Here is a 17,722-nt window from a genome sequence, read left to right as displayed (position 1 = left end):
ATAAATAAATAAATAAATAAAATGTCTTGGCACTTATTTCAGTGTGGCCCTTGATTAGCTTTTTTTCCAGTGAATGAGAATTGAGAATCTCCTGGAGAAATCCACTTGGCCCCATTTGAGAGTTAAAATTTGGATTCTTTTCTCCACTGTCTTTTCAGTGAAGGTTAAGGGTCTTCTGAGGTTAAATTTTAATCTCACACATGCTTCATTCTTGCTGGCTCTAACTGATGTTGTGAAAACCTGCTTTTCTGGAAAAACTCAGTGCGCTCCCTACTTGACAGGTATTTCCCACAACCTTAAAGGGCTCCCTTTGTTCCCAGCTACTGTGAACCAAGATAGAAATTCTTCCTGTGAAATCAGAGATCGGAAGAAAGTTCTATTTTTACCCCTCCCTGGAGGAGCATAAGCACCCACCACAGTTGTGTGAGTTCCTCTCCGGCAAGGTTCTGCAGACAGCCTTGCCAGAGACTGTCCCTGTCAGAAAGCTACAGTTCTAAGTTTTCCCAGATACCTGAAAACTAGATAAGTAGCATCAGGGCTCACAGATGCTCAAGGGGGAATGCCTGCTCCCCAGTAAGCTTTGGGGACTTTGAACTTCCTGCCGCCTTTGATACTACCTCCAGCCCAAGCTTCTGGAAGGATCCTCATATGTCTTATCAGGCTGTTCTGCTCACACCTTCAGTGCCTTACATTTGGACAATAAATGGGTTTTCAGTTCCTTAATCTGTCATTAATTACACTGCTGAATTCTGACTCCAATTTACCACCAAAAATTCATCTTCATTGCCCTAGCCTCTTATTCCCCCCATGAAACACAAAGTTCATTTCTCTATAAAGATTGCCTTCAGGCTTCAAGCAGAACCACTTCTCTCCATGCTAAAAATCGCCTGCCCTTTATTAAGGGCTTATTCAAGCTGGACAGGTGGCCTAGGTCAGGGCCTGGGATGTGGTAAGTGCTAAATAAATATTTATCTACTGAATGCATGGCGAATGGTTTTACACATGCTGTCTCATTTGATCCTTCTAACAACCTATTGTTCTACCCTAAAACTGAATACCCTATGCTCCAGTGAACAAAGATAAGAAGCTGAGGCTTGAGATGGCCACCTGGATCCATTTGATCCTACACCCTATGCTCTTAACCCCTGCCCTATACTGGGCTCTATCAATAACTTGTACACGCCTTGGTATAACAGAATCTCTCTTGATTTGAGTTCACTATTTATGTTATCTAGGGCCTGACTTATTCACCCCAGAGCTTCAAGGTCAGGCCTTTCTTCAAGTGGTGAAAGCAAAATGACACCAACCTTGAAACAAGTATGATTCCAGCACATGCAACCAGCAACATTATACTTGATTTCACTGCATGTACTCATCATCTCTGCTGGTTAAATACCACCTATTTAAAAACACCAACCTAATCTCTGTGTGTGTTTTGTTTACACATTGAAACAAGTGTTTAGTGAAGAAGGGTGATTTATCAAAGGATCTTCAGAAAATAAGTGGTGGGGCTGGACAACTAGGTAGTTATGACTCCATCTGAGGAGGACTATTCTCTCTTGAGGCCCCAGAACCATCAGGGTCAGAAATAGTTCTGCCTTTTCTACCCCAGGCTGTCACTGCATCCAGCAGCTGATTCCAGACTACAACCTCCAGCTATCAGCCTGACTTTTCTAATCTTCTTTCCCTGACAGCAAATGGGTCACACCTTTGACTGTGCACAGGAGCAATATTTGCCAGTCCTCAGAATAAGCTGAAGGCTGGGAAATAGGCCTTTTCAGGATAATAATATTCTGCTGTTACCTGATGCTCTTTATCCTGTAATTTCCCAGGCCAGGTTTACTTTCCTGGATTCCTACAATGATAAGACTTTGAAGATTTTCTATTAAACTCTGCTACAATTTATTTGTGTGTGTGTGGTAATGGAGATTGAAATCATGGCCATTCTACCTCTGACCTATACTCCTAGCCCTGTTTTTTTTATTCTTTATTTTGAAACAGGGTCTCACTAAGTTACAGAGGGCCCCTATACCTGAGTCTGGCCATGAACCTGCAATCCTCCTGTTTCAGACTTCCAAGTACTGGGATTACATTTGTGAGTCACCACACCCTGCAAACTTTGTTATAACATTTATCAGAGTATAATAGCATACATGTAGCTCATCCCACTGTACTGGATGTGAGCGCCTTTAAGGAAAGGCCTATTATAAGGAGCCTGATAATTCTACAGCAGGATATGCTGTGTACAGCCTGACACTTTTGGAACACTGAAGGCCCTCAGCAAATGCTAATGAGTGCAAAAGTAATGAATAGCATGCAGACTTCTTCATCCAAGTGACTCCTTTATCTTAGAAGCACAGTTCCCATCAAGAAACTCAAAGTTTTAGGCAGGATAGTGTCCACGATTCTCAGCAGAGCTCTGTGACCATGTGCTCTCTGGTCTCCACCCAGGGGCTGCTGCTCACTAGCTGTGTGCAGCCCTCAACTTCTCCTGCTCTCGGGTCCTGCCATGTGCCCTGACTTTAACTCCCAGGGGATTTCTCTCTGCCAAAAGTCAACACCACTCAATCTTCCCCTGTGCAATTCACTTTCCCCTCTCAAAATTCATCTCATTTGATCCTCCTCATGCTCAGTACTAACTGAGAAACCATCCAGAAAAGAGAAACTGGTAAAATGTCCCTCCAAAAATTGTGTCACAAGATTCCAACCTTAAATATCCTATTGTACATATGTGCAGCTTTTTCCCATGTGCATGTGTGATGTTTAGAAATAAGGCAACCTAACTGTGGGGAATGGAAGGGGGGAAGAGAGAAATTCCCTAATTTACATGATGTACATTCACAAACATATCAAAGTCAATCACTAAGCCAAACATGAGAAGGATGGAGAGGGGAAGGAATGGGGTGGGACCTGGGGAAGGGCTAAGTGAGTGATGTGTGCATGTATGCCTCTACCATCTTGCACCCCATTAAGATGTATGATTATAAGGCACCAGTAAAAAAGGAATTATTTAGCTGGATATGGTGGGCCACACTGGGATCATCATGAATGGCCATGCACAGCATATGAGGCCAGCTGTTTTCAGCTCTGCTCCTATACTTACAAAATTCTCCAAGTTTCCATCCTCTGCAGGGCTTTGGGGATGCTCTGGGGGGTGAGGCACTGAAGGGGAAAGGCACAGGGTCTCTTTGAATTTGAACAAATAGCAATGGAAAAAGGGAGACAGCATGGATCCTGCTAGGTGAGCCCTGTTCTCATCTGGGCTTCACTAAAATCTCGTGCAGGTGGGAGACATTAGTAATTCTTTGTCAGAGCTGAAGATCATGAGGCTCAGGAACATTAGATAACTTCTCAAATAAAGCAGTTAGAAAAAATCGAGGCCAGATGAAGAACTTAAGTTCTCCTAATGTATGCCATATTTTTCAGGGTTTTGGTCCCTAGGATCCACACCAGTGCCCCATTGGCTACTGCTACTCTCTGGCTCTTCTGTCATTTTTAATGAAGCCCAGGCCCACACCTGAGTCTTAGGAGAAGCTTCTCTGATGGGCTGATCTGTGTCGATCTTCCCTGGTACATCCCATGCTTCCCTGCTACATCCAAAAGGGAAGGCATCCCTGCATATCAGACCTGTCCCCAACTTTGTACCTGATCAGGGGCTGCTGCAGAGACACCAGGGCAGCATGGACGGTTAGTGAGATCACTGACAGGTGGAAATAGTCGAACATGACAGGGACCTGGTGGTGCAGACCTCTCCTGGGGTGGAAGTGCAGGCCAAGTGTGCGGCTGCTGATCACCGGGACCCCGGCCACATCCCTCAGCCTGGAAGGAAAGCAAGTGAGCTCATGTGAGTGACCAAGGTTTGTCTTGCCATAACCCAACAGAATCACAATACAGCCTATCCACAGACCAAACACCATGCATGTACCACCTTATTCTAGCCTGGCAGGACTCATCTTACCCATGATTGGCAAATGAAGAAACCAAGACCGTGCAGCCGATCTGGGGCTCATGCTCTGCTGTCACTGACTCCAAGCCCAAACTCTGGTGTTGATTACAATGCTTAGCTCTCTCCAGCCCCCTCTCAATGAGGCATCACTCCTGGCTATCTTTTCCTTCTTTTCTCTCATTGCTCCTCAGACCCCGGCACTGTAGCTATCATGCTGTGCCGATATCATAAGATTGGGTTGTCTATCCCATTTATACTCCCGAAGACAAAAACTACCATTAGTTTTTCTTTGAAGCTCCAATTCCCAGATAATACCGGCATGCTGAGGAAGTTGGTCAAAAACGTGCTTAGTAAAATGAACAATCGGTTGACTGAATGAACACAAGTGTGAATGGCAGTGCTGAAATGGCCTGACCAGTTCCATGTGAGCCACGGATCCTCAGAGATCAGCAACTGGCAGGCAAGGGCCAACAGCATTTTTGGTAGGAGAAGAGTTTTATTCATCTCTAAATAAAAGCCAGCCCTGCTGGGCCTCAGGAAGCCAGCTCTAAACTCCAGCTCTGCAGACCAATCCCGCAGGCTCTATGAATTGTGTTGAGCCAGAGCCCACGGGAAAAACAGATGAGCATCTTCCAGTCATGGGTCAAAGAGAGGGAGATTATCCTCCTTTATAGATGAGGAGTATGGCAAGAGAGGAAAAGGAAAGGATATGTCCTCCCAGGACCTCCTGGGATGAGTTTTCTTGTTATCCTGGTTGCTTGTATTTAAATGAATAACAAGTCTGAGAGCCAAAACCACAGTGGCCATAAATAAACCATAAGTATAAGTAGTATACAAGTGATGACCTCCACTTTTACAAGGAATAAATTCAATGGGTGTTGGTGAATATCCCCCATGGTTCTCAGCAAGTCATTACCATTTATTCTCATTCTAAATTTGGCAATGATTCATCGAGGCCTTGCTGTACATTAAAAATATTGCTTTCTCACAGAAACTTCCTTTGGGCTGATCAACAGGTGACTCAAACATATCTCAGTGTATTAAAGATGCAAAAAAAACATTAACAGGAATCAAAGCCACATTAATAAGATGGGCGAAGAATTAAGGCTAAAGTGATGTGTTCATGTATGTCTCTAACAGATTTTACTCCATTAGGATGTATGACAACAATGCACCAATAAAAAAATAGTGAGATGATCAAATGAAGGTCTTAGAATGTCCAGTTTAGGGAAGATAAAGATAAACTTGGTAAAACTGAAAGGAAAATGCAAACTAAAGTATTAGAGGAACTAAAGCAAACAAGAAAAACTTAAACAATATCAATAGCCAAGAGGCACAACCTCAGGGAGAGAGCCCTGCAGATGAAGGATGGAATAAAGAGCTTTCCTTATCTAAACAGCTGTTAAGCCTGAAGATTTTTCTAGGCATCCACAAGGAACAAAGTTGAGGTCAACTGAGAGAAAGCATACAAGGATAAATTGGCCCTTGAAGTACAGGAGACTTTCCTGGACAGCAGAGACCGCATGGGATGTGATGGGAAGAAATGGGCTCCTTGTCTCTGTACATGCAGGTGCTGAAGAGTCATAGCCTAGCAGCAAGTACATATGTGAACTAGACTAGAGCAGAGATGCTTAACCTCAGCATAATGATTCTAGGGACTGTATGATGCTTTTCTTGGGAGCAAGGCTGACCTGTGCATTGCAAAATATTAAGTATCATCTTTGTACCCTTCCAGAGGACCCCCAAAGGAGACATGGCCAAATGTCCTGGGAGAGCATCATTGCCCACCCACTTTAAGAACCATTGGAAGAGATGACTTCAGAAGCCTTCCCAATATTCTCTGTTTTACTCCTTTACCTTGTTTTCTATAAGGTGATGAATAAGCTGGCTGATTTAGTGTTGCTTCAAAGCCTAATGTCTACCCCCAGGATGTGCTGTGAATACCTTATCATCCTTAAACCCAATTGAGGAAAATTAAAAAATATGAAATTTCCAATATTCCCCAACCTCTGGCTTCCTGTTCTTCTTAGCTAATTGTATGTTTACTGAAAGCCCACCATTCTGATTGTTATTAAGTGCTTCATATTATAGAAAAGAAGCAACACATTGAAACCTGGCCTTACTTGCATCCAGGAAGCCATAAAAAGGAAGAGACCATTTATCCAGCAGGCCATGTACTGGCCTGCTGAACATAATATCTCCTTTAATCTGGATGACATATCTAATAATGATTTTCATTTTATAAATAAGGCTATAGGAATTTGTAAAAATAGATTCAATCCATATTTCATAGTAGATGAGTGCTAAGCCTGACTCTGAATTCTATATACTTTGTTTGGACTGATTTCCTATACATGGGCTATCCATTACTGACTCTTTGAAGGTCCTATTTTCTGTGTCTGCTATGGCTTATATTAAAGCTTCTTAAAGGTCTTGTTGAAGAATAATTTCTAGATTGAGTTTGTAATTGACGGAAATGTCTATTAAGTGATTATTGTATGAAACTCTCTGAAGAAAGTGGACATGAGGGCCATAGAGCTTTAGTGAGTTACTGGAGGAATAAATGATATAATATCCCAGATGGTGGAGGGGACATGAGAACAATGGATAAAGGGGCTTTGATTCTGCGATTCTGTCTAGGATTTCCTACACATCCACTATTGTACCAAGAGGAAAACAAATATGACAGAGAAGTGAGTATCTAGGGTTGGGTGCAGAGAGGGTAGATCATAATATAGACAAGACAGAGGAATCTATGATGTTGAGCCCAGTCTGTTTCAGTACCATGGACAGAAACTCCAGCCAGTCAACAACCAGGCACTACCAGATACACTCAACATATTTTGTTTTTCAGTGCCTGGATTCAATAGGGTCTGATGTTTCAGTGGTTCTTTGATTCAGATCCCCTCTGACTTAATGAGTCATGTTATGAAAACATCCACAACAAGTAGACAGATCGTAGGGTTGGCACAGTGCTTAATAAAGTCCTGGGAGGGAGTCTGAACTTTGAAGGGGTGGGACAGTCAGTTCTACAAGGATTAGCCCATCAGCCTTCGGATTTCATATTTTTAAGAAAAAAAGGTGAAGCAATTCCTGAAGAGGTTTTACAGACCAGATGTGAAGGTTAATTCTAATCAGTACAGAGTAGTCAGTGTGCTGAGATTTTTCAAGCAGACCAGAAGTAAAATAAATTTTATTTCTATTTTATTAAGCCAAAGGAGAAAGGACCTTAAGGGAGATCACTCTGTGCCCTCTAGATCAGTGGAAACATGAGTTCTGAACTAACCCAAGAGAGATCAAGCAGCCTTGGGAAATGGGTTTCCCATTACATGTGTGTGTGCTGGGGGGGGGTGTAAAGTGACTATGCATTTCCCATGGACAGATGCGGGCTCTTTGGAGAAATATATGCCTCAAAAAGTTTTCTGAAAGATCTGAGTCACATATAGTGAATACAGAAGTTTTCAATATATCAGAAACCTGCAAAGATAGGGCCAGTTTATTGTTGGAGGAGTGTCCAATAGGTATATCCCCAAGAAATTCTCAAACACACTTCAAGGGGGATTCAGCATCTACCATAGGAAGGCCCTGCTTATAGCCAATAAAATATTATTTCCTGACCCTTCCTCCATCTTCTTCCTTCTTCCCATGCCTGACCCATCAACCACAGTAAAGAAAAAAAGAAAGAAAGAAATACCAAGCCCTCCACTATCCCGTTTCTTCACTGGGAGTTTTACACCCTAAGAAAATCTGGATTTAGATGTAGGGTGGAGAAATTAGGCAAATGAAAGAAGATATAAATTGGATGAGAGTCAAGAGTTTTGACACTGCATCCAAATAAGAAAAGGATCATTTATATATATGACCTGAAAGAATCTAAATCACTTCCTGATGTGAAAGTTTACCTCAGGGTGGTAAGAAGAGCTACAGAACAAACTTCAAGGATATAATAATGAGAAAGAGAGTCACCTGCTTATATAATCACCAGGTTATACATAAATGGATTTTGAATTTTTAGAGTTGAAACACAACAGTAGACATTCAGTACAAAAATGCAGAATACAGGTAAAAAAAACTTCCTCTGATTAAGACAGGGTTTGAATTTCCTATCCATGTAGGGTCAGTATTCGAAAAACCCCAATTACTTCTGTTTTGAAACTGTAGGGACCATATAGGTGTCAGTTAAAAAGCCAGGAAGTGAGGAGTTTCCTGTGTATACAGGACTAGTGCTACCTACCTTAATTGAACACAGTCTGGAATGCCCACACAGACATTCTTAGCCCATGTTCCTGGTAAGCTGTGACTACAGAGGGGCCTGGCAGCTTGTCAGGAACTGGGTTTATGAGAGGCATTCTGAGAACTGTAGACATGAGGGTGCCCCAGGAGGGGGAAGGGGTAGAGGAAGGCATCATGCTACAACAATCCAGGATTATCCACGGCACTCACTGCTGTTCACTATCTGTAAAGTGCAGGTCCACCTTGAGCTGAAAATCGACTTCACTCAGTGCATCTTCCACCTGCAAGAGGAAAAGAAAGACCACAGGGTTTCAGACAGCAGCTCCTGTCCAGAGAAAATAGTCATTCAGTTTATTTCACAAAGCCAGGGAACAGTAGGTAATCTCACTCGCAGGTCAATGGCATTTATGCTCGTGATATTATTTCCATGCATGTCCCATGAAGTCATTTATGAACAGGGTCTCTGAGGTGTTGTATAGAAAATAGAAGAAAATTATTTCGATAGTCAGTGTGGGAAAAGTCTCTTTTCAAAAAATGGTTAAGGAAGTTTTCTTCTTGTAAGACCTTTGAGAGCTTCATTTCCCAAATGAATCTGACTTGGAACATTTTTAGGCAGAATAAAGGGCTTCATAGCACCTTCTGCAGGAAGGATGAAGTCTTGGACTTGTTATGGTGCAATTCATCTTGGCTGGTGTTGACATGAACACCAGCACCCTCCCTAACCCTCAAGTCCTTCACAGGCTCCATCATCTACTGTGAGGAAGATGAAGCCAATGCCCAGGTGGGCTTAAGTTTCCCACAGTGGCGTAAGTTCTTAAGAAGAAATAACTTTTATTTTTGAGATTCACTACATTTAAGTATTTATACTGTAAGATTCTTCCCTTTACCATTCTCTCTTTCCATGGATCCTTTCATCTTTAGCTCAAAAGTCAGTGCTTCTCACATGCACACAAAAGATGGCATCCCCAATTCCTCTTTTCTCAAAGTTAGCGCCATCACCCCTTGCTTATGTGGAGTTGCAGGCTAACTACTAGGTTCACCATCAACTTTAATCAGCTGTTCTGCTCAGTGCACTGTATGAGTGTGATAGGCATCACCCTCCTCCCCACTCTCAGGCTAGATGGAATCCTTCTTTTCTAATACACAAAGCCCTACTTCTTCTCTATCTTAGCATTTAACATTCCTTATTACAATTGTTTATTTCAAACTTATAAATCAGAACCTCATGAGCCAAGTGCTATTTGCAAACATGTTTTTGTTTATTCCCTGTGGTATTTTTAGAAATGTTTTGAGGCAGTTGAAAACATTTAAAATTCAGGAAATTTCACATTAGCACTGCAGGTTTCCAGCTTCTAGGGGGAAAATCCCTGGATCTGGCCATGTATGGCTGGCATTTGTTGGCTCTGTTTGTATCAGGCACATAATCTTGCATCAACCGCTGCTTCTTTACATTCACGGTGAATGCCTGGCTGGCCTGCTAAGCCCCATGGCTCTTCTCTTGCTCCATGCCCTTACTCATTTGTGCATCACTAAGGGGAATACTGATCTTCATTAACTCTGGCCCTGAAGCTTGGGGAATAGAGCCTGCTGCATAGAAGTGTCAATGCATTTTTGAGGATTAAGGCTCTTCTTTATCTCCCATTTTCTTTTTTTTATTTTCTTTCATTTTTTTCTTGTTTTTTTTTTGTTTCAAGAATGTGTTCAACATGCAAGGATGGGAATTTCTTATACAACTATTCAATGGCCGCTTTGGAAACATCTTTCTGGTTAAGCATAAATCAGACAGAGACATATGGATGAAATTTTTCTTTGGGTCCTCAGGGTTTCAATTTTTTTTAAAGTACTTTAACAGTTAACATTTTGCTAAATCCAAGTGCTATAAATAAATTCCTCTCTTAGATTTGTTTTGCATAATCACGAACCTCACTTCATACACACAACGAAAGCAACAAGGCCTCCTGCCACCAGTTCCTTGGGAGAAAGACTAGCAAATAAAGCCCTCCAACCAGCTCCTGAGCCTGCATTTGCCTTGGTAATTCAATCTCACTGGGAGCTTGAGCCTTAAACTCTCGGCAAGTCTCTCAGGATTGGGGCTAGGTTGAGCCTGGCTGTGGCTTCACCAGCTGAAGTCTCAAGAAATCTTACCTGCCAGATAGTCCAAAACCAAGTCACTACCTTTTCTGACCATTCAGTTTATGATTGGTGTTAGGTGTTAATTACCTGCTCCTTCAAACACAACATGCATGTATCCACACACTGGCTCACAAGCACACATGTGCATGTTGGGTGTGCGTGCGTACACACACACACACACACACACACACACACACACACACACAGAAACACTCATTCCCTTTCTTCAAGGGTCATGACTCACAACTGGGAAGCAGTTTGGTATAATAGTAAAGATAATAAAAGAAGCTATTATTGAACCAGGTGTGGTGGTGCATGCTTGTAATCCCAGTAATTAAGGCTGAGACAGGATGATTGCAGGTTCATGGTCAGCCTGGGCTATTTGGCAAGGACCTTTGAAACATAGTGAGAACCTGTTTCAAAATAAAGAATAAAAAACGATAGGGCTGGGGGGTGTAGCTCAGAGGTAGAATGACCCTGGGTTCAATCCCTGGTGCAAAATTCTCAGCAAAAAATATAATAGCTAATACTTATAGAAGAGTTACTATCTGATAGGCATATTCGATATTAATTGATGTGGATAAGACCATGAGTGAAGAAATGCTGTCCCCTATTTACAAGTGAGAAAATTGAGGCTCAGTGTGGTTAAAGTCTCTTTCTCAGGATCAGCTAGTTGATGAGACTCATGCTAGACTCTGCCAAGGGCTCGCCTTCTTTGGCCTGGCCCCATAAATTGTGTTCTAGGTGGCACAATCACATTGGTTGGCCTCAATTCTACTCTTAACGGTGACTCATATGTCCTCCCCCACTTCTCTCCTGAGCCCCAGGTGGCCTGGTGGCTAAGAAAGCAGCCTCAGGTCAGACTGCAGGGGTAAAAATCTTAGTTCTACCACTGAATCAACCTCTTGGTTGTTTATCATTGGCAAAGTGGAAGTAAAATATTTATGCTTACCCAGAAGCATTACAATTGTGCAAACTAAGTAAAAAATGTACACAAAGGTTGACAGTGATCAGAAGAAAAATGTTATTACTGCGATTGTTTCTAAGTACTACTGGGCTTGGATCTATTCTCCTACCAACTCTGCATGGCAGCTCTGTACTCTTCCTCTCAAACACAGATTGAGGCTGGGCATAGTGATTCAAATCCATAATCCCAGTATTTAGGAGGCTAAGAAAGGAGGATCTGCAGGTTCAAGAACAGCCTCAGCAGCATAGCAAGATTCTCAGCAATTTATTGAGACCCTGTTTCAAAACAAACAAAATTCTGAATTATAGGTCAGAGGCAGAATGCCCCTGGGTTCAATGCCCAGTACCACAAAATAAAACAAACAAACAAACAAACAAACGTAGACTTGAAGATTAGACTGATAGGCTTGATGCCTAGCTTTACAAATTTCTACACAGGATGTGACCTTCAGACAACATACCATCACTAAATCTCTATATCCTCATTCATACAACAGAAATGATTAAACATCACATTATATTGTTATAGTGATTCAGTGGAGAAATTAAAAAGAGGGTACTCAGCACAATGCCTGCCCACAGCACTCACCTGAGAAATGTGAGATGCTCTTACTGTTAATATCATTATGATAATTTTGACAACTCAACATGAATTCCTGTCACTCTATAAGGAAAACTGCCTTCTCTGACTTCCCTGGGCCAGGAATGGCACCTTCAAGGCCACTCCGTGTCCACACCTCAGAGTCAATTTTCACTAACTTTCTTCCCTACATAGCATCTCTAGTCTTTTGGGCTTCACCTGAGCCCACCTCTGGGGGCTGTGCTTGTACATTGCAAAGCTCACCTTCCTGTCATCCTTGGCTGCTCACCTGTCATGATCTTTGCTGTGATGGAACAATGGCTTCTGCACCCTTGGTCTTCTGAGCTCCATTTCCTATATTTGCACCTGAATGAACTTTGTGAATCCCAGCAGTTCTTCTGAGCTCTAAATTCCTCCTGCCTTTAGAATGTGGTATACATGTGGCCTTTGGCAGGGTGTCTGGGTATCCAGATGTCATGCTTCAACCTTCCATTTTAAATCTGCATCTGTGATGCTTCCTACACCATGACCCACAACAAATACCCCCTGCCCTCTGTCCCTCTGCTTTCTCATTGCCCTGTTGGCTTGTTTCCCCAGCTATGAACCACTTTCTTTGCAATTCTCACCTGTGCCTATCTGCCCAAACTCTGAATCGAGGCACTACCCCAGCCCCCACATGGAGGTCTGGGATGAACCCAAGAATCTGGATTTCATACAAGTACTGCCAAAGAACTATAATGTGGATGCTCCACAGAATCTCACTTTGAGAAATGCTTTTCATTTTTAAACATATCAAAATGTAATCTTACACACACACACACACACACGCGCGCGCACACACACACACAAGCAATGTAATCCATTCCTCTTCTTTCTCAGAATACTCAGCATCTGGTTGTTCATAACTGCATCTTCTTTTTCTTATCTACTAGGAGCTTAGCACTCAGTGCATGGGCCACCATTAGCCAAGATCCATGAGATATTTGTGCATTTTGTTCTGCTATATTTACCCTAGGCTTTCTTTTCCTTTCTCTGTCATCTTCTCTGTCTCATTCAATCTCCCTCCTTTTACTGTTCTATGTGTTTTGTAATTCTTACTGCATCTGCTGTAGGGTTATTTAGTAAATGGATGAAACACCCACTTTACCTCCACACTGACTCTTTCCCAATGTCAAAACACATTCCTATTATTCTTTAATGGGGACTAGTTCTCCCCACAGTCATCCCTTGTACTCATTTTCAGCCTCCCTGCACAGACTGGACCTTCCCCCTGTGTGAATTCCCTACAGCTGACGGCATGGTGTGATTGATGGGTAAATGTTCATTCTACCCCATCACTGTCTGCTGTTCACAATCATCACTGTATGCATTCATGAACACATTTTATGGCCACCAGCCTATAATCAGGACTTTGGTTGTCATGAGCAGATAGAAATGCACTGGAAAAGAGCTAATGTGTCCATTCCAAATATACAGCTCTACACACATTTCCAATTCATTTTAATTGTCACTGGTTTGGATGAAATTATTAGCAGTAACATTGTTTGCTGCCATATGAATGACTACTAATATGATAATAAATTAGATTATAGAAGTAAATAACTTAAAATGTGTCTTTTGAAAGAGGCTCCCTGTCCAACCTGACAACTTATTATGACCCCATGAGGTCAAACTTGAAAGGCTTCAAACTGAACTCTTAAGCACAGTATTAAGACTCTGATAGAATTAACATGGAATGATACCAATATATCTGAGACACTGACCCAATATTAAGATATAAGATGCAAACACAAGGGATATTCTCTTGTTCACTGTTTTATCTCCAGTATGGTACATGCTTAGTGGGGGCTCAATGAATCTTGAACAAATAAGATGGGCCAATGGATAAAGAATGAGTGATAGATTTTACTTGAGGCCACCCAAAGGAATCTTGCCATTCTTAGAACATAGAAGATGTGAACAAAATCCCAAGGAATAAGAAAAGAGAAAGGGGATGTCAATAGGAGCTGTTCTATGCACTTCAGGGAATTCAAGGAGGAGGTCACCAATCAACGTTCCCTTAAATGAGCACTCTCTCACATCATGAACAGGGTTCTATAAAAAAATAATCAACTGGAATATGACAGCAGGCATTTTAGATGAGATGGGGGCTATGATACAATGCTGTGGACTCCAGGTATTTCTTTGAAACGTGTTGACTTGATGAATGAGAGCTTTTCAATCAAGTTTCTAGCTGAGGTGATAAAGTACCAAGCCCTCTACATTTTACTCATGATTTGCCCCTTCATGTAATGTTCTTTCTTTTTCCCTTTTCACAGACTCTTAGCAATGTGCATCTGAGAGCCAGATCCTTTCACAAGGGTTGATTAGCACTACCTCTATCATCCTAGGTCCATTGCTTCATGCTCAGTGTCCTCCATTTTTTTCCTACAGACAGCCAGTGCAGTGTGTATCATCTACCAAGATTCTTTTCTGATTTCTTACTGAATTATTAACCACTAGAACACAAAGATCTGGTTCATCCAAGAGCCCAATAACTAGCTCTGAAAAAAGTAGACACACAAAATCATCAACAATCCATGCTGGCCAGTGGATTGAAAGAGTGAGTGGCTGCAGAAATGGGCCAGTGGGGAGTTATTGAGAGAGACATGAAGTCAATCAATGGAGACTGCCTGCCCTTGAGATGGGACAGGAGGAGGAGGGAGGCATGTGCATGAACGGAGGAGTAAAAAAAATCTAACTCAGTGCATGAATGCTCTCACACTACAAATTCTTGTGGCCATATTTCAGAGAAAATCTATAGCTTCCCCTTTACTTACCTAGCATGAGAGGGACCAGTCAAAAAAAGAGAATAACCACTTAGACTGGAGGGGGAGTCACATCTTACCCTTTCACCATCTAGGAGCAGATGAGCTCGGAAGATCACGGCATCGTTGATGGGCACCTCTTCATTCCTGTATAAGATCTGGAAGACCCGGCTGTGCAGAGTGCTCTCTTGGGCACAGGCTGACTGCAGACTGCTGTTCTCTGCACAACAAGAAATCAGTAGATACCATGAACTCTGGTAGCTCCCTATACTTGTAGCCCCATTCAGGTGTCTGTTCTGCTTTAGAAAAGTTATGACCCAAAACTACATTACAACACCCAGAGCTTAAAATCACAGATGAATGAGGTCTCATAATATGAAGGTTCCTGGTCATTGAGTTGGGCTGGTATCTAAAGAAAATCTGGCCCAGTGTCATGCAAACCATTTGAGTGCTGGGGGTTGAATCCAGGGGTATTCTGCATCTTAGCTACATTCTTAGCCCTATTTTATAGTTTCCTTAGAAACAGGGTCTCACTAAGTTGCTGAAGATCTCCCTAAGTTGCTGGAGAAGACCTGGAACTTGTAAATTTCCTTTCTCAGCCTTCTAAGTACTGAGGTTACAGTCATGTTCCACCATGCCTGACAACCATCAAATCTTGACAGATCTTTTATGCGTGGGCAGAGCTCCTGGGGTATAATTTAGTTCCTGTAAAAGCCCTTACCTGCTCACACATCCCCTCTTCTGAGCCCTTTTATAGTTGCCCTATCCTGGAAATAAGGAGAAGGTCAGGGAATAAAGAGGCTAGGGGAAGAAACCCTTCATTCAATAGTGTCTACAGATGTTCTTCCTTCCTAGTGCCTACAGAACTAGGTGTTTACATATCATGAATGATGTGAAGAACCTCTTTAGTCATGTGTAATCCAGGGTGTTCTTATGAAGCAGAGTCTCTAAATACTATTCAAGGCTAAGTAAGATTTCAGAAAGACAATGAGATTCAGGGACCTTACTGCATCCACTGACCAGTGGAGTAAATAGGGGAATGTCTCTAAATCCTTAATACATGAGCTGCACAGTCAGAGAAATGTATAAGCATTCTAAGACAATATTAACATTTATGTAAGGCAATGATTACCTTTTCATAACAATGCTCTATTAGGTGGCGTTTTATGGCTTTCAACGTGCTTCACGAATATGTTACTTTTATTAGTCTTCAGTGAATATTCTTAGTCCAAGTTTTACTACAGATGAAGAGACAAAGCCTCAAAAATTAAGATCAAGATGTCTTGATATTTTGTTGTCAGGAACTGAATGGTCATTTTCTCCCACGTTCTTAAGTTACAATCTAATCCCCAGCATGATAGTATTTGGAGGTGACACCTTTGGTAGGTAATTAGGTCACAATGAGCGTTATCTTCATAAATAAGATTAGTGCCCCATCAATAAAAGGCCATAGAATCAAGCTTTCATCCCTTCTGCCATGTGGATTGAGAAATCATCAATCCACAAACCCAGAAGGAGTACCTCATCAGAACCTGACCATTCTGATACCATGAGCTAAGTCTCCCATGCTCCAGACTGAGGAATACATTCATGGTGTTTATAAGCCAACTGGTGTATGGTACTTTGTTAAAGCAGCCTGAGACAATGACAAACAATGAGACATTGTGCATAACCATCCTCACATCTTCCCAAGAAAAGGAACTCTGCAGTGAGTACAACTCATTAATCTCCTAAGGGAAGGTAGGCTGAAAAAACCAACAGAAAGATCTAAAAAGTATAATTTACACAAAATAGTCATGTTCACAAATACAAGAAAATCAGTCCTACTAACAAAGAAAAACTGCCTTATGAACCATCCCAGGTAGCTTAGAGGAAGCAGGCAGAAAGGATCACTGTCACTTTCCAACACACAGTGATATCTAAGCCACCTCCTGTACAGCTTCGGAACACAAAAGACAAAACTTGAACCACAGGTTGTTCTCAAAGATGCTAAGATGCACCTGCTTTGATATGCACCGTGCCATGAAGGAAATGAAGTCCCAGTCCCAGTGCAGCCCCCATGAAACCTGTTGGATTCACACTGCTGTAGCCCTGAAGAAGAAAACAACTCTGCACAGACACCTCTATGTTTTAATTTTCTGCCTTTTCTCTGTCACTTTCAAGGCCTACTTGATCTACAAGCCAGACTGGCGACATGGCAGAGGATGGATGAGGTAAATGCTCTGAAGGTCAGAGCAGCAGGAGCCTTGTGCTGCCAGGAGGGATAGCAAGCTGGCACAACCGTTCAATCACTTGTCCTTAGAGCACAGATTTCCATGAGAAAATGGGCATATCCACAAGGACCTCTTGGGATTATTGTAGATATAAAGAGGGTAAAATGGTTCAATACCCTGCGATTGACATATATTAGGCCTACCACATACACTACAGTGACTTTTTATTGTCCTTATAGAAGAATTTCATTTCAATTGACCACATTTTAAGGGATATTAACCCCTTCTGATTTTGAGCAGATTGACAAAGTAGACAACAGGCTCAGGTGGCACTTACTGAAGATCATGAAATCTAAAGGTGCACTCTTAAGCCCAGGATGAGGCCTTTCTAAGGCTCTGTTGGCTTTTCTTATTTCTCCATTACTATTAAATAGGGCATAATATAGGTGTCTCTTTGCCAAGGAAGACATCCATTGAAAAGGCTCGCCATTATGGGATATCCCGTCAGACTGCTTTGACTCTTCTGAAATGGTCTCCTCTTTCACAAGAGAGTCCACATTTCAACATCTTGCTCATTATGCTTTCTTCCTCTTCCTGACATTCTAAAGCAACTGCCATTTTCCTCTCCTTTGCAAAGCCACTTGCCCAAATTTCTTGCACTAGCTCTTTGGTTCATTCTGCACAGGCTTCCTTGTTGAAGACAGCCATTCTCATATCTGCACCTACCCTTACTCTCATGAAACAGTCACCCAGTGATAAGGAGACTGTCTATTCTTCAAGACCTAGCAGATAACTTAGGATGTTGCCTTTTCCCAAATGTGGGTAAAAAACTAATTTTCTCTCT

At 42.0% G+C, this 17,722-nt stretch overlaps 1 protein-coding gene across 1 annotated transcript in view; it reads right to left on the bottom strand.

The window, feature by feature from the left end:
• Nucleotides 1-17,722, bottom strand: part of FAM135B (family with sequence similarity 135 member B) — a gene marked incomplete at both ends in the record, with an annotated part of 208,160 nt that overhangs the window by 86,516 nt on the left and 103,922 nt on the right. The window contains 3 exons of the mRNA XM_080695259.1: nt 3,646-3,819; nt 8,390-8,460; nt 14,746-14,885. Of these exons, the coding sequence (XP_080551385.1) occupies nt 3,646-3,819; nt 8,390-8,460; nt 14,746-14,885 (385 nt within the window). The remainder of the gene's footprint in view (nt 1-3,645; nt 3,820-8,389; nt 8,461-14,745; nt 14,886-17,722) is intronic.

Source organism: Muscardinus avellanarius, assembly GCF_963383645.1.
Source record: "Muscardinus avellanarius genome assembly, chromosome: 4".
Lineage (NCBI taxonomy): Eukaryota > Metazoa > Chordata > Mammalia > Rodentia > Gliridae > Muscardinus > Muscardinus avellanarius.
This window is presented reverse-complemented; position numbering and strand designations above follow the sequence as displayed.